Source organism: Bolinopsis microptera, chromosome 3 (genome assembly GCF_026151205.1).
Source record: "Bolinopsis microptera isolate Bmic1 chromosome 3, MBARI_Bmic_1.0, whole genome shotgun sequence".
NCBI lineage: Eukaryota > Metazoa > Ctenophora > Tentaculata > Lobata > Bolinopsidae > Bolinopsis > Bolinopsis microptera.
In genome coordinates, this window is record NC_087074.1 from 7,280,942 (window position 1) to 7,306,532 (window position 25,591).

General features: G+C 40.3%; 1 protein-coding gene across 2 annotated transcripts in view; it reads left to right on the forward strand.

Annotated features, from left to right (window-relative positions):
• The window catches only part of LOC134812952 (uncharacterized), a 42,964-nt gene extending 28,828 nt beyond the window's left edge, over positions 1 to 14,136 (forward strand). For both annotated transcript variants that reach the window (XM_063820580.1, XM_063820579.1), the window contains 12 exons: positions 2,540 to 2,696; positions 4,141 to 4,313; positions 4,624 to 4,785; positions 5,109 to 5,253; positions 5,407 to 5,498; positions 5,840 to 6,015; positions 6,914 to 7,007; positions 7,407 to 7,549; positions 10,766 to 10,916; positions 11,084 to 11,252; positions 12,160 to 12,228; positions 12,457 to 14,136. In XM_063820580.1, coding sequence (XP_063676650.1) covers positions 2,540 to 2,696; positions 4,141 to 4,313; positions 4,624 to 4,785; positions 5,109 to 5,253; positions 5,407 to 5,498; positions 5,840 to 6,015; positions 6,914 to 7,007; positions 7,407 to 7,549; positions 10,766 to 10,916; positions 11,084 to 11,252; positions 12,160 to 12,228; positions 12,457 to 12,512 — 1,587 coding nt within the window. In that variant the 3' untranslated portion in view covers positions 12,513 to 14,136. The remainder of the gene's footprint in view (positions 1 to 2,539; positions 2,697 to 4,140; positions 4,314 to 4,623; positions 4,786 to 5,108; positions 5,254 to 5,406; positions 5,499 to 5,839; positions 6,016 to 6,913; positions 7,008 to 7,406; positions 7,550 to 10,765; positions 10,917 to 11,083; positions 11,253 to 12,159; positions 12,229 to 12,456) is intronic.
• Positions 14,137 to 25,591: the final 11,455 nt, after the last annotated feature.

The following is a 25,591-nucleotide window of genomic DNA, read 5'->3' on the forward strand; positions in this document are numbered from 1 at the left end:
CCTGATCACGTGACGATACTATCACCTGATGATGAGTTCCTCCTCCAATACGATACCCCGGCCTCATTACAATACAACTACTCGGAAGCGGGATTATTATTTGGCCTACCGACTACCGTTTAACTACTAATTCGGCCTATGACCGCTGAGAAACACTACTCACAATTCCGCGTCTCTCAGTTAATTGATAATATTATTAAAACGATTTAACCTTGAAATGGCGGAAATCAATTCTCAAGCTGCTCACCGGATTATTATTGATCGATTTTATTGCTCATTTGATATTTAAAGATGAACATGTTGTGCAGATGAAACCATTTCAACCATAAATCCAATCTAAACTGTAAATCCAGTAAAGCTATATTTCCCTACTACCTAAGGGGTTACGGAGTTTAGTTCGTTGAACTTTCCTATCTGATGGGAATATCCTCTCTTTGATCTAGATTGCAACACGTTCACTTCGTTACATAATTCTACAGGCAAACCACTACTAACAGCTTATCCTGCTGAACTGATGTTCCTGTATTATATAAAACCTTTTGGGAGATATTTGTTGAGTTTAACAAAATGCCTGCTGCTCTGCTTAACCAGGCATTAAAATGTACGAACTTATCTGTTCCAGTAAGACTGTTGAAGTGTAACGAATTATTAATAACAAGTATTTTTACAGTATAAAGTAACACGTGTTAAGTTGCTTCTCTACCCACGATACAGTACACGTGTATCAACTCACACCGACCTAGAAACAGTGTGGGTAACCATAGTAACACTGCTCACCTCCAACTAGAAACTAACACTACCCTAATCTGCTCCAGCTCTTCGCATCAATAAACACTACTTAAGCAGGGGTAGTCTAATCGTTATCCTCCCTCGTAGTAGACTAGAACTGTGAGTGAAGGTAGTGTATCCAGACTAGAACTGTGAGTGAAGGTAGTGTAGCAAGTGTCTCCCACTCTCGACAAGTACCCTATAGTAGTCAGGAGCTACTTTAGATAGCTTTGTAAACCCCAACCCGATACTCACCCTGCAATTAGCGTCTCTTTCAGCAGCTCTGGTATCGCCAGTATTTATTGGTGATATTGTAACTAGCTGACTCCGGGCGAGTCTGCGCTTGGCCGTGGTGATTGTTGCGTGGCGCGTTTCTAGGTCCGTTACTAGGCAATGGATGCGCTTGATAGCTCTGAGGACTCTTTCAAAAGGATATCTTCATTCTAGAGAAAATTTAATCTACAAGTATAAGCTGGGTATTCACCAGAATCTGCAATATTATTTAGCAAATTGTGCGATGTTTCCATTCCTCGGTTGCAACATTGCCAGACGTCACGGATTTTATATCAGAACCTGTTTTCATATCAAATAAGTGTTAACGTGGTCTAGACTCTTCATTAGATCACATGGGCTGTGATCCTCTCTCTGATTGGTCCACAGCAGGAATACTGCGCTGTGATTGGCCGAGAGGGGGACTATTGGTTGGAAGGTCGGTGAAGTGAATGAGAATGATTTGCTCAACACTTCACCGTTCATTGTAATCTAATTACTTGAAATATTCGCCACTCGACTGTGTCCTGTGTTGCAGGCTATCACGACAGTGCGAATTGCGAGAGGACCAGTAACTGACCAGTAACTGGTAGTGACCAGTGATCTGGTTTAGTTGATGGGCTAATCGTTATCAGGATGTGTATTTGTATAGACCCCTCTCCATTATCACCCTCCCTCACTCCTGCGTCTGTAAACTACTCCGCCCACCAATAAACACTCTTAACACTGTTAACTCCACCAATATTATACTGTATCGAGTATCCGCGTGTGAAAATTGGTAAATAAAACACCACGTGACAGTTGATAAAGTCCCACGTGTGTGTCTTGATAAACTGACCATGTCTGAAACAATGCTATTTCTAACTCAGTTCTGGTTCTAACATCCTGATAATGGAATGAGTGGGGTATGTATTTCATATGGGAGCCTGTCTGGTATGGGTTCAGTAATACCACGTGATATCAGAAACAGTATGAGTTGTGCGTTATCACGCGGGCGAGATCACATGACCGACTCGTTAGGGCCAGACTGACAATGCGTTAATAGTTTAAATCTATTATATCTCCCACTTTGTATTACTTTTATCACTACCATCAAGTCCAGCGAGCCTTGTCAACCCCGTCTGAGGGGAACAGAACATGAAGTGAGAGTGTCCGGATAAATCAGACCTACTGTCAGAGCAGATGTACTTCATCTTATTTATGCTATTTACATGTGAATTTTGAAACCAGGAATCAGGAATCGGGATACCACCAACCATCACATTTTTAGTTATAGGATCATCCCTCATTAAACTCACCAGCTCATAACGATAGCACTATAACTCCATAATATTGTTCTTTATTAACTAAGATAACACTAGACTAACTCAGATAACACTATATTAAGTCAGATAGTAAACCAATAAAGCTCACTAAAACTAGTCTGATAAACCAGCCTCTATCAGCCCCTCTAACCAGTCTGTTAACATCAGTATACTAACCATCCTCTCTCTCTCTGCAGGCTATACCAGTCTTAGAGCACGAGTTTAAACTCTACAAAGGAGCACCCCCCAAGATGGTCAAGGAAAAGCTTGCGGAGGATCTAGGCTTGGAGTACTGCACTGTAACCAATTTCTTTTCTCACTGCCCTTCATCCAACTCTCTCTTTAAAAACGATGGTTAGTTAGTTTAAAGTTAAAAGTTATATTATAGTGGCGTTCCTTGATTAATTGTTTGCCTCGACAGATTCTGTGATAGCTTAACCGCTGCTGTATTCATAGATTTTCGGGCGAAGGTTTGTCTTTAAAAGTCAGAATTAGTACCACAGTCGACAGATATCTGATAGTTCATGTCAAGTTTCCTTAATTGAGTTACACATAAACTGGGGGTTGAATGGAGTAACTATCAGCAATGCCAACCTCAAATGATTCGGCTTCACAGAGCTTTAAAAGTCCTTTCCTCTAAAGTGACAATACACAAAGTAAGTAACAGATAATAGAGCCAGAAATAGAGACTCTGATAACTCCTCACCTACCGTCCTATCACTCTCGTCATACCTTTTGTAGCATTGTCCTCCTCAATTCCTCATCAACTAGTCAATACCTTCCCCTCCTGCTGGTAAAATATAGCTTACCTCATCAACTAGTCAATACTCTCCCCCCCCCCCCCTAAAATATAGCTTATGTGCACACTGGTAAAGCTATGCAGCGCTTATCTGACCTTCACCGATACTCCAAATAACACCGAAAATCAGCGTTAACATTTTGGTATGCAGAGTTTGTTAGTGGATAAAAGTTAATAAAAGGAATGTATCTTGACTCGGCGGTTATTTTAAATATGCGTGGTCACTCGATAACGTAAACATTTAAACCTAACCTTTGATTCGTTAGAAAGTGCTAAGTAAACCACCATGACCTGTTCGACCCAATTCAGACTTTTGAATTAAACATATACAATGAGGTCTGATCTTCTTGCAGCTTGACTCGCCAGTAATTTGAAATGTGCGTGATAACTAAGGTTAAGTTATAAGTGATAGAACGTACTGTTCACTAACCTCCACAGTGCAGAACTACAGACCAGCTAACGAACTAATAGTAATCCCCGACCTGAAAATATGTTCTCATTTCTTGTAAAAACAAATGTTAACACCAGGTATTTCGAGATCTGTTTGAGTCTGCGCCACCCCTATCATAGCATCATAAACATCCCTACTCCTTTATAATAGTGTTGATTGGCAGTCTGTTGACTGTGTACCGCCCATTAGCTACTAAAGGTCGGCGCCCACGTGATAACGCGCAACTCCACCGATAATAACATTACCTAGCTACTAAAATCATTATCCACATAACAGTAAGAATACAGTGTTATACAGTGAATAGCACGTTATTATCCATAATGTGGTGGTTTTATCAGAGGATCTGAAACCGTAAATCTGATTGACGTGGAACAGTTTACAGTTCGTAAGAAAACTGCTATTGTTACCAGGTTAAGTCTCAGTATGGAGACTAGTAACCACGTTAATCAGGGTGAAACATTACAGACAGTATCAAGGTTATGAGTATATTAGAAATACTGTAAAAAACAGTATTAAAACTATAAATCTAATCGTCCTCTTTATTTCAGTGACATACAGTTCGTGCCTGCCCACCATGGTGAAGTACCCCTCCCCAATGGACACCCTGCACAGCTTCAAACCTGACTTCCACCCCCAACTACCCCCTCTGAGCCCAATGGGCCGGGTACCGGGGCTCAGTCCTCTACACACTCTCACTGCTCTTCATAGCCAGGAGCTACAGGTACGTTACTCCAGATAACTTCCTCAGAGGGGGGCTATCTGTGGGGCTTGGTGCTCACAGATTAGCGCTTATAAATAATACATAGCGTAAACAACATAATCGGTTAATTCCTCCTCAACAATCTTTCTCTTTTACTCTTTTAGAACCTGCCAAAACGTTTTCACAAAATTAAACTCCACTTTGCCAGATTATAGCTTTGTCCCAGTCCCAGATGTTTATACCCTCCCACTATCTAAATACTCAGCAGGCAGCACCTATCTAGATTCCTAGACCCTACTTAGTAGACCCCTAAAGTTCCATTAAATTTCAGAACGGCTTACTTGGACGATCCAAATCGTTCTTATTAGACGCAAACAAAGAACTGGACACACTGAAGATTGTCGCTGCTCTCAAGAACAGACTAAGACTATTAAACATCTCCCTACACACCTTTATTGACAGCGTTCTGTTGAGGAAACACAATGGCACCATGGTGAGTTACACAGTGGGTAATCTAGTGGGTAATCTATTGAGTAATACTCACTACTCACTACTCACTACTCGCACACTCTCTGAGGTCTGAGTATGTAATGGTAGATGATGCTTTACTAAAACAAGAGTGAGATATGGATGAACTCTTCAAACCTCGTTACTACCAAACAAGCACCCCTTATTGGAAATAGTTTTGAACACCACATTCTGGATAACACGATCAAATAGATAAGAATAAGTTTGTTATCTCTACTTAAAATGATACATATACTTGTACGTGAGCTACAACCAGGACGGACACTAATAACGCACTATCCCCTGCAGGTGACCCTGAACGATCTGCTGCTTCACCCCCGACCCTACATTACACTAAACCCGCACCAGAAGGAAGTGTTCCTCACCATCAACCACTGGCTGGATAGACAACCGGCTGAACAACTCGCTTCTATCTCAGCTTTCAAGCCTTTCGGTGAGGATTCTTTTGTCTTCTCTGCAACTTTAATCTCTATCATATACTTGGACTTATTGAGCAATCTGAAGTCTGAATAATCCTGACATGTTCTACAAATACCACTCTGACATTACCTCCCTGTTCCTCCACTTAATATTACATATATTTCAGACTCGTTGTTGTTCAGCAGCATGGAGATGACAGAGATTCAGAACATCATCTCCGAGACTCACAAGTTTCTGAAGCAGTATAATCTATCACAGGTATCCACCAATAAACTCAGCTCTTCATAAGCTTGACCCTCATTCGTCGTACCTTATTGGTCCGAAATAAGTTTTCATTCTCTCAACTTTTATTGCGAACTTTCAATTGCTGAGCGAGAGAACGAATAAGATGAATGAAAACGTACCTATCAATGATCGAATAATTTGCAAAGATTTCATTTTTGAATAAATCTATTTTTTTAATAAATTCCCTGGCTTCTTATAAAGCTTCGAAATGTTTGAAAACGAAAGTTAAATCTAACGAATGATACGTAGATTCATTTTCTCACTAATTTATCTACCCCCTGTTTCACTTTCACTAACCCTCTTTCTCTCCCCAGGACAGGTTTGCTACCAGAGTACTCTCAGTCAGACCGGAGGTGTTGCAGGACCTTTTCAACTCAGCTCCCCGGACCTGGACCCAGCTGACTCACGAGCAGAGGAACATCTGCCACATCCTGAGGGAGTGGATTAATGACAAGGACAAGTTCGCTCTCTTCCTCGACAGCCAGGAGAGGTGAGAGAGAGAGAGAGAGCACACTTTACTTTTCAATATTCAGTAATATTCAGGATAACTTTCACTGACTGTTTTATCGCTTCTTTTACGTGGAAAACCTTTCATAAAACTTCTAAATTCTGCAAGTTTCAATGGGCCTTATCGGCCAATGACCTTATCGGCTAGATCAGCATAAAATATCTTAATATTGTAACATTCAGCAGTGCATTAAAAGTGTTATATTTACCCCCTTGATCTCACAATGGTAGATTAAGCTACTGTGAAGATTCAGGCATTTTAAAACTGCTAATTGAGATAATAAGGGCGTTTATTGGCCTTATTGAGAAAGAGCAGTGGACCATTATCTGGGTAGACTACTCGACTGGATAGAAGGGCCGTGATAAGGTTCATTTAATGGGAGACGGACAAATTCCACCGTAAAAAGCACGGTAGTAGCGCGGCAGGTCCCTTGTATTGAGGGTGTTATTGGTAATAAGAGGATTATGTGAGGGGTTTTAACAGTCTCTTTTCTCCCTTATCAGCAGCACGCCTAACTGTTCCGATAGTAACGCAACAAATCTAATTACCCGGATTATTGCAATTTTAATTCGGGGTATTTAGAATAGGGCTCAACGGTTATCATCACTTTCCAATAAGATGGTTCGTGATAAGAGGGTAAAGTGAGCGGTTCCGTGATTTTTAACACTGCACACAGCTGCATTGTTCTTCGGAACTGAACACGTGCGCTGAATTCATGGTCGTCACGGTACTGTTCACTACTGTATCCGTGACATCTAGCCTCCACGTGAAGGGCAAGCCGATAAAACAATCCGTGAACTTGACGATAACAACCGATAAGCAGGTTTAAACCAACCAGTCACCTGTTTACCTGGTCACTTACTAACATTATGTGTTTCAGCAAGTCTCCTAAAGTGTCCAGAACGTCTCCCTTGCCCAGTGGTAGTAGAACCGGGAGTGCAGCTAACCCCTTTATCTTCCCCAACACTTCAATGGTGAGTTTAACAACTAAATATTTCCGATCTACTTCATGTACAGTTTACAACTGGTTTCTGGTCCGTCCAGGTTCAGACACGGAGTTGTGGAGCTTCTGGTGAGGCCCAGGAACTGGTAGCGGTCTGGTAGAGGGAATCCTCCCCCCCCCCAGTCTCCTGTCACGTGTTAACCACGTGATAATAAGGTCACGTGATGTCCAATAACCGGTCGCAGGGTTGACTCATAACGGCGCGCGCATGGTCCTCCTTTATTGGAATTACGCTCAGAATGATTGAAAATCCCTCCCACATCTTTGCGTCTTAAACAAAACATATATACAGTTCTCGGAGTTGAAATTGTGATTATAATTTTAACAGAGTCTTTTGAAATCCCAACAAATAACGAATGTCCTGCCCCAGGTAAAAACGACACTACCAGTGATAACATCCAGCCTGCCTCTTAGTTTGAGCAGTGGAGTCTGTCTTAACAGTGGAGTCAGTACTCCCTCCGTCCGCAGTCCACCTACAACTATCATCCAGACTCTCGCTACATCCTCCACCAGGTATGTTTTTACCACTTTTACCACTTTTACCACTTTAGCTACTGCTTACTGGGTTGTATTTGCCACTTAATACCACAGTCACCCACATTTCACGACACGATAGCTATTTCAAAAGATCTTTAGAACTTCTGGTATGCGACAGTAACAGTTACTAAATACATTACTTCTATTAGCTGAACTGCAAATCTAGCCAACAATAAGGGTCGGAACTGTACTGCTAAGTTTTCAGCCCGCTTACTATTTGGCATATCTATCACCCTATCCCAGTATACATTTCACATGGCCCCTTTCCCTGCTCCGAATCTCCATATTCGCATTAATAATACAGCAATGACACCTACCTAACGGCTCCCTCCCAAATATTGACAAATACAGTGCTTATAGTTCTATTAAATCTATACCTGTACCTCTGATTCGCTGCCGGTGGTCCCCGAGTTTGACGAATTGTTGGCTATTTAGAGTAGAGCACGGCTGGAGAGTAGTGAAAAGGAGAAACATTAACAGTTGCTACATTAAATGTCAGTAGTGCTAATCTTACCTGCAATTAAATTAGCATCAATTGGAGGTATACATTAAGACAGCCAGAGACTGTGTCACCACGTCGCACCCCCTATTTTACAGTGCCTAATTGGGTTACTAGATATATCTATATTTTGTTGTGGCCCCACGGGGCTCAGACGCGTGCACTGCTCCCCGCAGATAGGCACTACTAATTAATTTAATGGACACACTTACTACTACTAGATTAAATAGGGGACTTGTAAGGCTTTCAGTATGGAAGCTTTCTAACGACAACTTGGGGCTAATGAAGATTGACTTTTCATCCGCCGATATTAAGTCCTGAAAACGTTTTGACCACTGATTTTAACCACAAATTTAATAAAAGGATTAGGTAAGGATCCGGGTTAGCGTTTTGTTAAAACAAGACGTGTCTAATAATCATGAATATTAAGCAGGGGTGTAGGAATAATACCCCTGATATTAAGGGCTTGGTACTTTGGGCTAAGTTGTAGCTCACATTGGAGCGGTAAAAGCCGAAGCTCCTCACTTATTTGTGGTAGGATCTGCAAAATAAAGTAGATAATTCTCAGCTAGATAATGTGGTAATACCAGTATTATATCCACAGCATATATCCACATACACAGTTAGCATTATATCCACATGGTAGTCCTATTACTTTAGTGATATAAATACGGTGCTGATACTTTTAGCAAGTTTTCTCTCCTATTGTCCTGCCTTATAATATAACCCGCTGCTTAGTCTCAAATACTGGCGAGAACTGCGAAGAAGAATAATCCCAGATACTGTGTGCAGAGGTAGACAATACTCCTTCCATCCCATGATTGCATTAAGAGTGCAGATAGTTTACTGTACTAGCTTACTAGCTATTATACTGCAAGGCTACTAGCTGCGTATTAAGTGCGTGGTTACTTGCTGCGACCTGTGAATTGTGATGAGTAGTTGCCACAAACTTCTCGTGAGGCTAGTGAGTTGTAATTGTCTTATTATCCTGTCTGCAACGTGTAGATTTAGTATACAGCATGTGGTAAATAACACGTGTCTTATTTTGACGTTGCAAATAAAATCTGTGACGTCACGCGACGTGAAGTGTGACGTCTCCCGTCACGCCACGTGACGTCATAAGATGTTCGAGAATACTCCGTGTTTTTTTTTGCATCCTGGCTCGTGCCTCCAAGAAATGGGCCGAATGTGAAGACTGCACATGCGCCAACTGCGATCTGAAGTCCTTACAATAAATAACTAAATTAGACCCTTACGTTCGATTGTTAAACCTGATTCTTGAAAATTCTGTTAGATTTGACGAGATTAACAAAAGAAGGAGGCTTGTTAACAGGATGTTAATCAAGTGTAGAGAATTAAAGGAATCAAATTAATGAAAATACTCTGATTTTCCGGCCATCATCAGGTGTTTGTGACTGACCACGTGACACAGTACTTCTTCCTGATTGGAGGGCCAGACTCGGCTGTGGTCGCTGATTGGCTAACTGTGGTTTCTATCAGACAGTGTCTAACTTGATTCCATAAAACAAGAAAACACCTAGCCACTGAAAATCTGGGTATTGTTTAGCTTTTACTCGAGTACTATTCCCTGAGAGCAGCCTCTACTTTATAAGTGTAGTGAGGACAGGATTAATTTTAGGAACAAATTATGAGAATAAATCAATCAGTTGTAAAACTCTATCCCTCATCTGATTACCGTGGTTATTATTATCATTACCATTGTTAAAAAGAGAATCTCACCCACACCCTTCTCAGAGAGGGAGAGAGAGAGAGAGAGAGAGATGTTTTTACAAGTTTACAGTGTCTTCGTTAGAGCGTGAAATGTAATTATGGTTGAAAGTTTGGATCTATCTTTGGTGGCTTATTCTGTTCGTGTAACCATTACAGGTGGAAAGTGTTATAGAGCGCTGTAGAGCCTGAGATACGTGCTTAACCACTGGCAAACGCCCCTACAATACTCGAACACATATTCTTCCAATACTTGCAACACTTACACATATACTTCCAGTACTTACAACACTGATAAATACTTACAATACTTCCAATACTGATAAATACTCGGGGGGATTGTACGAGGTTTGACCCTCCCCTCTTGGCTTTTGTTAAGATGTTTTAGCAATCCAGATAAAATCGTAGACTCCATCTCCCATCTCTATTATGAAATCTATTAAACTGCCTCACCAATACGCTAGTATCTGTTTAGCTACCTACTGTTTAGCTACTTACTGTTTTAAGAGCATCACATCTTCCAATATTAATCAAATTTCACGGACCAGTAAACCGATTACCTAACAGTGAGACGCTATTTTAGCAGAATCAACTCAGCCAACTGAATCTTATGTTAGAATTTATCAACCATATTACTGACTAACCCATCACTATCTTCATAATCTGCTTCTTTATCAATCTTTATCATCTTCATAATTGTTATACTCCGTTATCAATAAGTCAAGAGCTATAGCCATAGCACATACATAGTCAGCTTATATAAGCTGTATCAAACAGAAAGAACACTAGTTTAGCAATATTCTATAAAGTTATTGCTCTCTTGCAAAATATGCGAGATTGTGCGTAGTTATCTTGAATAGTGACACTGTACGTTGATGTCTAATATCCGAATATTACATAGTTATCTTATAGTTTGTGGACGATATATAAATCAAAATAGTAAGTTAACAGTGTCCCAACTTCAGTGTACCTGCGTTTAAACTGGGAGAAGAAGGAAGAGAAGAAGGAGGTTCCACGTCTCCCTCTAACGGCACTGTAAAGTGCGAGCAGGGCAGCTCACCTATGGAGACCTCTCCCAGCAAGATCAACAGCTGTCCTAGGGACTTCTCTCCTAAGGTAAGACTTGGGTTCTCTTTGGGGTTAAGTCTCGCAGTAAAGCCAACTGTAGTCACTACCTTCTATTTCCATTTTTCCCTTTATTAATAAAGTTATGAACCTCAAAATCTGCCTCTAAACCACTACCTCCCTGTTATAGTCCCCAATATAACGTATATCCCCTTTAGTCGGACAAGTCAGATGGAGGAGGATCAGTATCCTATCCCAGCTACACGGAGCAGACGAGAAGTGTAGGTTCCCAGAAGTACCCAAGGCAGGAGTGTTGTCATGAAGCTTTCCACGTAATGTTACAGCACGTCCGCGAAACCAGCTCCAAGAATCTCATGCTTTGCAATCGTGAGTATTGTTTTTCAACTGGTTTAGTTTTGTTTTGTAACGGTTACTTTGGTGATGATGTTAGGGGCCCACTTCCCCAGACAGGGCCCAGAGAAAATTTGATTTCAAAATTCTTCCTGATACTGGGTTCCTTTTTAATTGTCGTCTCAATTATCGGAATCATCCGTCGGGATAAGGAAACAAAATTTTTAATAAAATCAGAGTTTGCAAATTTGAAATATGCGTTATAATTCGCTCTTAGTTTAATTAATGCATTATATGAGTTATTTGAAATGTAAGTTATGTAGCACGTCACTCTCTCGTGCTCATTGTTTATTACAATCGTGGCCCAGGATTTCCGTCGAACAAATGTCGATTAAATGACAAGAATGACTTGTATTCGACGCGCTGGAATCCAGCCAATTAATTCCTCCATTAGCTCAAAGTTCATAGCACATAGCTGCTTGTCACGAAATATTCTTTAGACGTGATTAAATGGGACTGATAATCAAAATATTGCAAATATGTTTCGATAAGATGAACTGCTCGGCGAGCTTGTCGCGTATTCAGTAACAATGGAATTCCTGCACGCCAAAAGTAAACAAAAATCCGCTAGTTTTGTGAACTGTTAAGTATTGAGTATTGATTTTTACTCTGCATTTCTCGGGCAGCATGCCAAGTTAACGAACTTACGCGTCACGTGATTGCACGTGGGCTGTTTTTCGCGTGCACACTGTTTTCCGATAGATAAAATGATTTGTTACGATTATCAGACGTTTTAACTTTCAATTCGAATAAAACCTGCGACCTGTCAGAAGGTTCTAAAATACTAGTGGAGTTCATATTTTATATGACGTTAGTAATTAAAACAATTGATATTAATTTGACAAATTGATTGAACAAAATAACTAATCAATAATAATTTCAGACCTGGAGCAGATTTATAAACATTTAGCGCCCGTCAAAAGAGATCGGACATGGACTTCCCCAAATACTGGTAAGTTGAAAACTATTTAAGTTTCAGTATTAATATTTTTAAATAATCTGCATAAACATTACCCTTAATATTACCCTTGAATTTCAAGTCCATCTAAAACAGGACCATAGAAGGACTGATAAGCAGAAGGGCTATTGAATAACCAACTATATTTGCCACCTATTTAAAAAATGCCTCTATAAGAACTAATAAGCGTAAGTAGTAGTGAATAACCAGCTACCTTTACAGAGACTGACCTGGACAACCCAATGAAGAGAATCAGGATGTCGTCCCCTAACAGCTGAAGAAAACAACACTGCAACATGTAGACATTCTACCCCTGGAACTAACCAGCTGATGACATCACATGATCTGAATTGATGACATCATCATCACGACGTGATCTGGACAATATGACAGCTTTTTAAGACTGTAATATGAACTGAGAAGTGAGAAACTCTGAAAATACGAAGAAGAAACTTTGCGCGCGAAATTCTTTGTTGTATTATACAGTAGTGTGATAAGAGAGATAACGTTAAGTTATTGTTGTTGTGAAGTATATTGGCTGGACTATACGTATATTGTAGGGGGTTGTCATGGTGCCCCCCCCCCCTATATTGCGGGGGTTGTCATGGTAACCCCCTAAATTGCCCACTTTATCACATCTTAACGGTGGTCTTCTTTGCTCAATGAGCATTTTGTATACCTCGTCCTTACCGGTCACAGTAGATTTACTCAAAATCATCGCTATCATATTGGAATTATCACTGAACGATTTGGCTCCCAAAACATGGTTAATTTATGACACTCTGAAATGCGATGATACTCCACGTGTGAGCGATGATTTTGTTAATTTAGATTGGGTAAAACACTCGTTCTAAATGCTGTAAAGGGCCATTCGGACGGGGTCTAAGTTCATAAATATTGGGCTCATATTTTGAATAACTGTTTTATTAATATGTTTACATCCTTGTTTTGTTAGAGCTTACCATATTTGGAGTGGTAACATGACCATATAAGGACTTATAGCATAGCACCCATATAAGGAGCGACATTTTATCTGAAAGTTTGACAAGTCACGGTACTGACTGTGTATCACGTGATATTTTGACATTTTCTGTAGTGTTGATTGTAGTGTTGTATCAGGATTTGCTTATAGTCAGTTATATCTTAATGACCATGTAAGGAATATTTGTTGACCATTTATGGAGTGAGCTGTGACTTTCTTCATACTTACGATATGCAGGTTTAGGCTAGTTTTTGACGTCTCTTTTATAATAATAATAATATTGTCATTATTTATTTATTTAACATTTATCGTAGAGATGATTTGCAAGAGCATTCTGGTGTAGAAGTGAACACAGTTTATTATATTTATCAATTTATTTATCATAGATGAAATTACTTTTTCCAGAAAATGTGAGATTGTTGATAATTTGCCAGGGGGTTATAGATATATTTGTTATCCGCATTTGGACTTGTAACATGACCATATTAGGACTGATAGTGATAACCAAGGAATTCTAGATATATTTGCAGTGTAGTAGTACATAGTGTTGCTTGACGAATTTTTACGGCAGTTTTGAACTTCTAGAATATTCGGTTAATTTTCCGCGAGAATTTTGAATTTTTAAATTTGTAAGACACGACAGGTCTATATGGTTTATTATTTGACACAATATTGCAATTATTTTAACGAAGCTGTACAGTTGACCATATGCAGCTAGGTGAAGGGTTGTTTAGAATCTGACAAGGTCCAATCATTAACTACAGCACTTCTGGTTCACCCTAACTACCGGGCTCTGTTGTCATAACAACCGTGCCTTTAAGCCGAACTATGCTATTAATTAATTAATTGGATAATTAACATGCTGATGATTATTTAATATATGCGTGTTTGTACGCTGTATCATTGATTTTCAGAAATTTAATTTCTGAGTTTTTCTTGGTAGTAAACAGTACACTTCTAAGTTTATTATATAAAAAACGATCTGAAAATCTATCAAACGATCTGGAAAATCCGGAAAATATAACCGTTTTCAGACTTTTTCGAAGAAAAAATAACCACAAATCAAAAATGTTGTCAATTTATGAGCTATAAAGAGACTTCTAAATTTTCTCTCCTCCTGGAGTAAACTCACATTTTTTCATAAATAACTTTCACTAAATTCTCGAACGTTTCTTATAAAATAAACTGAGTGTTAAACAAAGCCTTTAGGGACCACCCATTAATGGGTTCACCCCTAACAGTATTAGTAGGACTGTTTAGTTTGTTGAAAATTATCATCCTGCTTTCTCCCCTGTAAAATCCTGCTTTCTCCCCTGTAAAATCCAGAACATTATTTATAAGTCGCATGGTTTAAATGTTTCTTGGGTAGAATTTGTACTGATCCCGTTTGATGCGACAAGGAGAAGGCTCTTATCAGGAAAGGAATTATTCTTCTTAGTATGCTAATTTCTCCCGGTGAAACTTTTATCTGTACGAAAGTTCTGATGCTTTGAGAAGACATACAGTGATAGTGATCAGCTGACTGTTGAGTTTGCTTACAAACTCAAATTCCTGGTAAATTGCGTGTGTCATGTGATTTGACAGTGCTGCCCTTACATGGTCTTTGTCAACCACGTGACATGACGCGAATGCCCTTATATAGCTATCGTGAACCACGTGACGTAATATGACAAGTATGCCTTTATATGGCTATTGTCTACCACGTGACTTGACCACGATAACTTGAGGAAGATCACGCCGCAACTTCTCATGTTCCATTATCCGACCCTTCACGTGGTCCCGCACTGTTGGTTAAATATTTAACTGAAAAATGTAATATCCTTGACGGTGATATTAATGGAAAATATTCACGACAATTCAAATCTTGGTAAGTAGGATTAGAAAGCCCGTGTTAAATGCTCTGCTGAAAAGGGGGACTCTCCAAGTTTGTAGCGAGGTGTTAGAAAGTCCGTCAACAACTTATCACTCGCAGATTTACCGGCCATACTCTCCTCCTTTCCTCCCATTGGTCGCCCTGTTACGTCCTGCTCTCTGATTGGTCAGCCTCTTGTCACGTGGTCCAGCCCTGCCAATCACACAGCAGCAGAGCAGCAGAGCATAGCATATAAACGATAATGCGAGGGATTCCCAATGCTTGTTGGGCTCGATTGAACTGGGATAGTCGAGAGTAGGGAGCCCTGCCCCCCTCCTGCCCCCTCCTGCCCCTGCACTGATTGGGCCTCTTATCCTGCTTGCCAGAAGCTACTAATGTTATCTTCTCTTTTCCTTCTTTTTCTCAGGGGAAATCGTGAAACCAATGTACAGTTGTCATAACAAAAACTTTACAGGTCCCTGCTGGTAGGCTAGTTCGATTACTGGAGAAGCAAGTAGTGGTGGCCAGTTACCAGGAAGATTACAATTCCCCAGTCTTTTATTGGTGAGTTGGTGTGTGGTGGCCAGTTACCAATTACCAGTTATTTAATTATCAGTTACCAGTTATTAAATTACCAGTTACCAGTTATTTAATTACCAGTTACCAGTTATTTAATTACCAGTTACCAGTTATTTAATTACCAGTTCCCAGTTATTTAATTACCAGTTACCCGTTACCAGTTATTTAATTACCAGTTATTTAATTACCAGTTACCAGTTAGTTACTTACCAGTTACCAGTTACCAGTTACCAGTTATTAAATTACCAGTTATTCAATTACCAGTTACCAGTTAGTTACTTACCAGTTACCAGTTACCAGTTATTAAATTACCAGTTACCAGTTATTTAATTGCCAGTTACCAGTTAATTAATTACCAGTTACCAGTTAGGTAATTACCAGTTACTTCTCAGTAACTTACTGGGAAGTAAAAGAGCTAATACAACTGTATCCAACTTCCTAATTAATTAAATACAGTATATTTAATCCCTATCTATTCGAGGGGATATCTATCTAAAGAAAAATACTTGCATTAATGAGACTTTGTGCTATTAAAATCATACCAGTTATGAGTTATGATTCAGACTATAAAAATAAATATTTCTACAGAAGGATGGTTTCCACAGAAACTATCAGAAGATATTTGCGGGCAAGGGCTATGGCCACGTTGCGAAGAAAACACAAATATACCAGTATATTTTGTAGATAGCTGCTGTAAGAAAACACCAATATCTGGTATCTGTAGGTATTATATATATATATAAGCTGCTGTAATAATGGTTATTGCAGGTAGATGATACGCCTGACCTAGCAGCTAGGGTGCCATAAAACACCTCCATTCAACATCAGCCGAGGTAGAAACAGTAATTCGTTAACCATTGATAGTCAAGGGGAGGTTGCGTCACTGGCCTGTCACGTGATATCTAACAGTCACATGGGCCGCCCACGTGCACTTTCAAAACTATACGTGACATACTCTAAAGATCACGTGACACGCTGGTTTCTTAACTCCACTTTCTGATACCGTCCAGCCGTTTGTTTGACTTGCATTATGCAGCAGTCTCAATAAAAGTTGCCAATTGGAATTGAAGCTGAGTATCATGACCTGTAGATATAGGTGCTACTGCTTTACTCACTTACCGAGGGTATTTAATGACATTCTATAAAAAACAATGCAGCTCCGGCCCTTTATAGTTCCCAGCACTTCTGTCACACTGCTCAATTGGGTGGTTTGGAAAACTGCACGTCTCCGAAGAGAGAAGGTATAATAGAGGGGGGTGTGTTTCACTGTTGTGTCATTAGTTCCTCAGTAGCCACAACTTGAGCAGTTCTCTTAATGGCCACCTACTGTTACAGCGTTATGAATCATTTTATTAGGGATTTGCAGGTTTTTAAGTTTAGTTGGAGGACCAATAAAGTTTACATGCTGATCAGTATAAAGAACACCCAGTGTAAACACTCACTAACAAACAGTGTAAACACTCACTATCAGATTATAGTAAAGAACTCACGGTATTTTATGCCCGATACTCCAGAAACTCTGGATTTAATTTACATGGCGTAATTTTTACCGTAGCATCGAATAAAAGAGGTCCGGTTAAAGTTGATCTGATTTTTAATTAATTTTTAAATGGCTGACCTTAATGAGAATCTAAAACCACCAATTCTAAATCAGAACATTATATCAGTGTTACAAAACCTCCACCAGTTAAATCTACCACCGGAATCTCGTCAAGTAGTTGACACTAGGACTCTGATTCACCGCCTAAAAATCGTCAAGTAGTTGACAGGAGACAGCATTGTTGCGCTCAAATCACATCAATACTGCTTTGAGTTAAGCACGCTAAACTAAACACATTCCATCACTCTTTCCAACTGATACACCACTCGTTCTAGCATGGTTCTGGTTGCAGTCTGGTATAGTTACAATGTGGTTACAGTACGGTCAGAGTCAAAAGTACGGGGTTTTGTATGGACTGTGGAGGAGTATAGAGCGTGGTGGGTTATTGGTCACCACAGTGTGGTCACATATAGTCACATATAGTCACATATAGTGACATACAGTCACATATTGTCTGTTATTGTTGAAACGATAGAGGTACTAGCATTAGTAAATTGAGTAACAGCTGCCAACATTAAACCGCTGCGGTAAATACCGGAAAGATAATAGTCCGAGATGAATGGCTTTTTACTCAGCAGATAAATCATTTCGTCAGACACTAATACTTACTGAGAGAGACTATCGGGGCTGAGAGATTGTTAACAGCTTATGAATATAAATGAGGGTGGTTCGCAGACCCAATATTAGATAAAGTGTCTATTGATAATGTTAATTCCACAGCGAGGATTGGACAGAGTCTGCGTCCAGGAACTATCTTTAATGGGCTCCATTACTGAGCCCTGTTATTACAATAACATAAACCCGCCACGCAAAGGGTTTATATAACAGATCATCCCGCGCTAGCGGGATGATCTGATAAACACATACGAGTGCGCGCAGCGCACGAGTTTTGTGTTAATATGTAATCCCGAAGCGCCAGCTGAGGGATTACATTTATTTAGCCCTGAGCGTGAAGTGTTTATGGATTATAATTATCTCCGGCGATTTCGACAAGGGATTTATACTTTAGAAGAGAGTGATAAAATAGTTTAAACCGATCTGTCATAGTGGAGCAATAGCTTGAACGTTAGCAGGAACAAGAGCTGGAAGGAGAGCAAGCAAAACAATACTATTTTTAGGGCACGGACAAGGGTAGCTGGCTAGTCGCCAACTTCTCACGCCACGCGTTGGAGAAATTCCAAGAATTAGCTGCGTTAGTAACGTTCCCAGGAATTTGCGTGTAAAAGAAGTGGACGGTTACGATGTTTCATATCACGTGGTGCGCTTTCGTGTCACGTGGTATAGACTCGGCGTATGCTATTGGTGGCACGTGGTACGCACGTGACGCGCCCACGTGATCGCGCGTCTAACTGTTCTACTATTATCGAGTTCTAATCAGCAGTATCATTGATTATTGTAAGTCGGAGAATTGAATGATAAACATCAGTTACGACTAAAAAGCGGGCCGGGTTTATACAAATTTCCGGGGCGGGATGATATCACCTTGAGATGTTTATCTAACAGCGGGCCGGGCTGAGTGATAATATGATCCCGCGTCGAAATCCCGGAGATATTTATATACTACTGCAACTTACATTCATTACTGGAGGTATTGGCCCTGGGACTTTATTAATATTCATAACTCTTTATCAAGCTATCAACCTTTTTAGGGGTCCTTACTGCTCCTGATATAGGTTGAGAGTGTAAGATACTTTTTAGGGATCCTTACTACCCCTGATATAGGTTGTAAGTGTAGGATACTTTTAAGGGGTCCTTACTACCCCTGATATAGGTTGTGAGTGTAAGATACTTTTTAGGGATCCTTATTACTCCAGATATAGGTTGTGAGTGTAGGATACTTTTTAGGGGTCCTTACTACCCCTGATATAGGTTGTGAGTATTAAGGACCCACTATCCATCCCATCTTGCTAGAATTAGAGTTTATATATCTGGTTAACAAATCATACTTCCTCTAATAAATAGCTCAGAATACATTCTGGGGGTGGGGGTTATATTGTCATGTCGTGTCTATTTCTTATCACCTACGTATGGGCCATGGGCGTCCATGTCCAATAACTTCCTGGCCAATTTTATAAAACTAGGACGGCCTCATTTTCATGCTAAATCCACGTAAGGATAATAATCCAGACTTATTAATCTGATTAATTATAACATAATTGACATAAAAGGGAGGATGCAAGGCCTGGCAAGGCACCTGATATTTGGCACAAGGGGTCCCGGGCCGGGCCGACAAGGTGTGTTTTTGTGCGATATTCCTGAATATCTTAATCAGTAAAGTGACCTTTAACAAGCGGTTATTATTGTCCAGGATAGCATAAATCAGTTAAAATAGCATTAATTAACTTCTGCCGTGTCCTTTAGAACAATATTAATTAAAACATGAACTTTTAGCAGATTAAATGGTTAAATACATAACTTTTATTAGATGATACTTTGTCATTGATATGTGAGTAGGCTAAACCATTGCCTGGTCCGGTTTTTAGCCGCCATTAACCTCCCCCATACCCCTTATCCTAGTGCTTGTTTGAGTCTGATAATATACTTGCCACTGGCAACCGTATTGTGAGCCGTGGACCATCTCTAATAGCCCGCTAATGGGCAGCTCCTTCATCAATATATTCATAAGTTCAGATTAACCCAGTCAAGTATTGGAAGGCCTGCACTCGTAAAAAGCTGGGGATGCCGGCTTCTGATTAGTCGAGAGAGCGCTCAGGATGACGTCTCATTGGACCAGCTCTTGTCTACGGTGGAAGAACAATGTAGTTAATTTCAATAACCGATCATTACGGCTGGTTGAGCGGCTATTGTTTGAGCCTGACATCAAATTGAGGGGTTTGTCTCTGGTTTTGAGGGGAGAGGAGGGTTTAAGTGAGATTGAGAACAGCGTCCTCTGTCATGCTAATATCGCTAGGTACACTTCTAAATGTAATGCCAGGCTTTGTTTTGGGGGGGGAGTCCATTGATTTACATTACAAGAATCCCTGTTGTTATGCTAATGATGTGATTATTACAATCTCCAAAGTTACCTTAGTTACCTACTTAGAAACAATGTTATGCTCTTTTACAATCTCCCTTAATATCTGGAAACTAGCTCGGTCACACTACCCAGTGCCCAGTACTAAACAAGCTGCAATATACTTACAATCTTATAGCAGGATCAAACTTCAAATAGAATATTCCGCCTTACAAGCCAACATAGCAACATTCCCCGTTACATAGCAACCTACCCCGTTACATAGCAACAAACCCCGTTAAATAGCAACCTACCCCGTTACATAGCAACATACTCCGTTACATAGCAACATACCCCGTTACATAGCAACACACCCCGTTACATAGCAACCCACCCCGTTACATAGCAACACACCCCGTTACATAGCAACCTACCCCGTTACATAGCAACATACCCCGTTACATAGCAACCCACCCCGTTACATAGCAACAAACCCCGTTACATAGCAACATACCCCGTTACATAGCAACACACCCCGTTACATAGCAACCCACCCCGTTACATAGCAACAAACCCCGTTACATAGCAAGTAGCAACATACCCCGTTACATAGCAACACACCCCGTTACATAGCAACCCACCCCGTTACATAGCAACAAACCCCGTTACATATCAACCTACCCCGTTACATAGTAACAAACCCCGTTACATAGCAACATACCCCGTTACAAAGCAACCCACCCTGTTACATAGCAACCCACCCCGTTACATAGCAACCCACCCCGTTACATAGCAACACACCCCGTTACATAGCAACACACTCTGTTACATAGCAACGTACCCTGTTACATAGCAAAATACCCCGTTACATAGCAACACACCCCGTTACATAGCAACACACCCCGTTACATAGCAACATACCCCGTTACATAGCAACACACCCCGTTACATAGCAACGTACCCTGTTACATAACAACCCGACCTGTTACATAGCAACACACCCCGTTACATAGCAACGTACCCTGTTACATATTTATGTTTATGTTTATGTTTAATTCCGTTTAATTCCATAGCAACCAGCAACCTACCTTGTTGGCTGTAGAAACGCCGCACAGCGACATGTTTTAGAAGTAATGCTGAACAAAAGCTAGCCAGTATTGGTCATGACAATGCAGTCTATCCTGTCAATCCCTGAATTTAGTGCAATAGCGCGGTTCATTGTGGGGTTCTCATTGTTTGTGACTAAATGATGACGATAACCAAGCAGCTAATCAGGTATGATCCCCCAATACCGTCCTCTCATTCCCTTCTCTGCTAGCCATCCTGCCGCACCAACCAAACTAGTCTGCTCATAATAGTAATTTCAGTCGACCAGAGAGATTTAGCCATTGAGAGGTCCTCCTGTGGTCCACAAGTGAGCCCGGAACTTGGCATGATCTGTGAAATAGGGAACTCTCAAAACAATACCTGAGTAGGAATTGTGGGGTTAGAGTGGCACATTATAATCAGAATTATAGAATAATTATACCGGATAGTTGGAATTATAGAAGTTAACAAATTAACCCCAACCTCCCGACTATCACTACAGATTACAGGCCTGAATTAGGAGAATTAAACTTCTTAATGATAGGCCTGCACGGTTAGCATGGTATTTAGTTTATACTAAATCTACCTCATTAATTCAATGTAATACAAGTAATTCGGAGCGAGTCTATAACTCCAATATAAGAGGAGGAGGTAAGGAAGAGGGAGGTTGAGGACCAGGGTTGCCAGGACAACCCTGATAGTCCGTGCCTGGCAACCCTGTGCGCTACCTGGCGACCTGGCCTGCTGGTTAGTGACCACTGGTTACTGGGTAACCGTCATCCGGCTACCTACTGATCGTTTCATCCTACAATCAGACTCTAATGCAGCAGTAATGAATACTGTATTGACTGGCTACGTCCGTTTAATTTTGCCATATTTACGACTAGTTGTGCCGGATTATAGGAAATTGTTGAAATTATTGAAATTATTGAACTCGTCTAAATTTGTGTAATGGGGAGTAAAGGATTCATCAGACGGGAGATTTTACTTGGAATTCAGGAGTTGTAGTGGGTACTGGAATTCAGGAGTTGTAGTGGGTACTGGAATTCAGGAGTTGTAGTGGGTACTGGAATTCAGGAGTTGTAGTGGGTACTGGAATTCAGGAGTTGAAGTGGGTATTTGAATTTAGGAGTTGAAGTGGGTATTTGAATTCAGGAGTTGTAGTGGGTACTGGAATTCAGGAGTTGTAGTGGGTACTGGAATTCAGGAGTTGTAGTGGGTACTGGAATTCAGGAGTTGTAGTGGGTACTGAAATTCAGGAGTTGTAGTGGGTACTGGAATTCAGGAGTTGTAGTGGGTACTGGAATTCAGGAGTTGTAGTGGGTACTGGAATTCAGGAGTTGTAGTGGGTACTGGAATTCAGGAGTTGTAGTGAGTATTTGAATTCAGGAGTTGTAGTGGGTACTGGAATTCAGGAGTTGTAGTGGGTACTGGAATTCAGGAGTTGTAGTGGGTACTGGAATTCAGGAGTTGAAGTGGGTATTTGAATTTAGGAGTTGAAGTGGGTATTTGAATTCAGGAGTTGTAGTGGGTTACAGGAAATCAGGAGTTGTAGTGGGTACTGGAAATCAGGAGTTGTAGTGAGTATTTGAATTCAGGAGTTGTAGTGGGTACTGGAATCAGGAGTTGTAGTGGGTACTGGAATTCAGGAGTTGTAGTGGGTACTGGAATTCAGGAGTTGAAGTGGGTATTTGAATTTAGGAGTTGAAGTGGGTATTTGAATTCAGGAGTTGTAGTGGGTACTGGAATTCAGGAGTTGTAGTGGGTACTGGAATTCAGGAGTTGTAGTGGGTACTGGAATTCAGGAGTTGTAGTGGGTACTGGAATTCAGGAGTTGTAGTGGGTACTGGAATTCAGGAGTTGTAGTGGGTACTGGAATTAAGGAATAGAAATACCTGCCCGTATGAAGTGATATTTTCTATTCTTGCGCAATCTTGGTTAAAGAAATGGCGGACCAAGACCCGGTAACTTCCCCATAATTTCACACGCGGCTCAGAAATGCCACCTTAAACTGCTCTTGCTCCTTCATAAAATCATTGTGCTTAGTGCTAACCCCGGTCCTTCCCTTCATAATCGTAACGAAGTTGATGGTTGCAACTACAAAACCACTGCGTTTGCCAATTAAAGACCATTAGCTCTGACATGCTTGTAATAACCGTCCCAATAACCCCCTCTCCACTATTGCTCCATAATAATCTCTACTCCTAACACCTGAGTGGTAGCTCAAGAGCAATTCTCCGCTCTGAGAGCACTCTGACAACACAGCTCAATCAGTTAAACCACTGGGAGGGGGGGGGGGGAGCTGTCAAATAATGTCAAATACTGTTTCAATGATCATTCCTAGTGGGTAACAGTAATTACTCTGAGAGACATATCGAGATTTGGAGATCTCCATCACCACGATACTGCTCCATCTCACGTTCCAGTATTTCAGCAGTGCTCTCTCCCTGACAGAAGCCCCGAATCAACATGACAGTTCCAATACCTACTCACTAATTTAGTGGTTACTTCCCCGCTCCGCTCCCTGATTGGCTAACCCCAAATCCTTCTGGCCGCTGATTGGCCACACAAAATTCGTGATTCTAGGATTTAATCAACAGCTTTTAAATCCATTACAGTTTTGCTAGTGTCACTTATTAGCTGTACTGGACAATAAACCACAGCTATTTAAGCTAAATTCTAGTCCTAAACTGCGTTCAGGGAATACCAAAGGCCAAGGGAGTTAATTTGTGCTTTTAAAACAGTTCTACTGTTTTGTATTGAAATACTACGTAAGATTATGGTCAATATACTATAATATCTCAGTTCTCGTATTGGATATATAGAGGTGTTCACCCGCACCATCATGGTGATAGTGGTTTGATGATCTGAAATTCACTAACAAGGTTTAATCTTCTTATTAATAAAGTTATGTCTCGTTTTCTGCACCTTGTTTGGAAAGTAAACGCAGTAAACACACCTAATATTGACTGATTGCATCACCAAGTTTGCACGGGTTTTAAGGTTTCAAAGATGAGTCACTGTTCATGTGTGATCAAACTATTTGAGGGGGTCAGTAGAAAGATACACGTGGGCAGCGACCAGACAGGTCAAATTAATCTGCTCAATTTACTAATAAATTGTGGTATTTGAAAACAAGGGCGCATGCAGATCCACTAATACCATTGGTTACCAAAAAAGCTATAACTTTAACATAAACCATCAGATCAGGCGTCGCGAGTTTCATCTAGAAAATTAAAAAGTTTGATCGATTAAATTGGACCGCTATTACTTGGTCTAAACGTGCAATATTTGAACTTCTTAGGGAACTTAACGACCCTACAGTCTCCGAATTACGGAGATTAATTAAAGAATAGTAGGATCGCTGGCTAGGGACCCCCAAACCACAGGGGCTATAAACACAGTATCACTCTCTTTACAGTGGTGTTGTTGAAAGAATATTGTAACAACAGCAGTGCTGAAACACAAGAGTTTATTGCAATTCAGATGGTGTTTTCTAACAGCTAGAAACGTAGACTGACACAATAACAACAATGGGGTGTTTCTCTAACAATGTAAGCTCTTCTGCCCGGGTAATCAAATGAGTTAATCTATATTCTTTAATCAGGAGATTGAGCTCCTGTTTTATTACAAAGAACAAGGTGAGCTGGATTGTGAGTATTTGTTTTTGTAAAGGAGCACGTGTGTTGACACGGGAAGTACTGTAATACAGTGGCCGGACATAAAATGCCCGGAGAAAATAAAAGGTGTAGCTTTAATTTCAACTAATTTCAATGACGGATCCCCATGCAAACAATGAAATTCTGAGACGGTTGTGAAACTGAATTGAAAATAGGTAAAATTTTTTCAAGTTTTGTAACAGCCGAAACAAAAGAAAACTGTCGAAAAAGATAAAGCTATTTATTGTTAAATGATTAAAATTAACTTCTTCGCTTAATTATTGGTCTAAAAAGAATCGCAATGCCCAGCGAACTTGACCAGTTTTCAAATCGCTGACTTGAACTTGTCTGTCACATGCTATAAACAAGTGTGCCAAAGACTCGGTCACATAACCTTGTAATCTCAACTTTACGTCGCGCGCGATAAGATTTAGGTAACAAAAGTCTACACATCTCTATCCACAATAACTTCAATTGGCTGGTAACGCGCGCGCGTCTACGACACAGCAAAACTTCGTCTAGTTATAAAGTTAGAAGATGATTTAAATCAATATATATTATGCAGTAAAAATCTTGCTTAAAAATTTGATATGGATAAATCAGTATGAAAGTAAATACAGAAGCTTTAAAAATCTTCATATATATA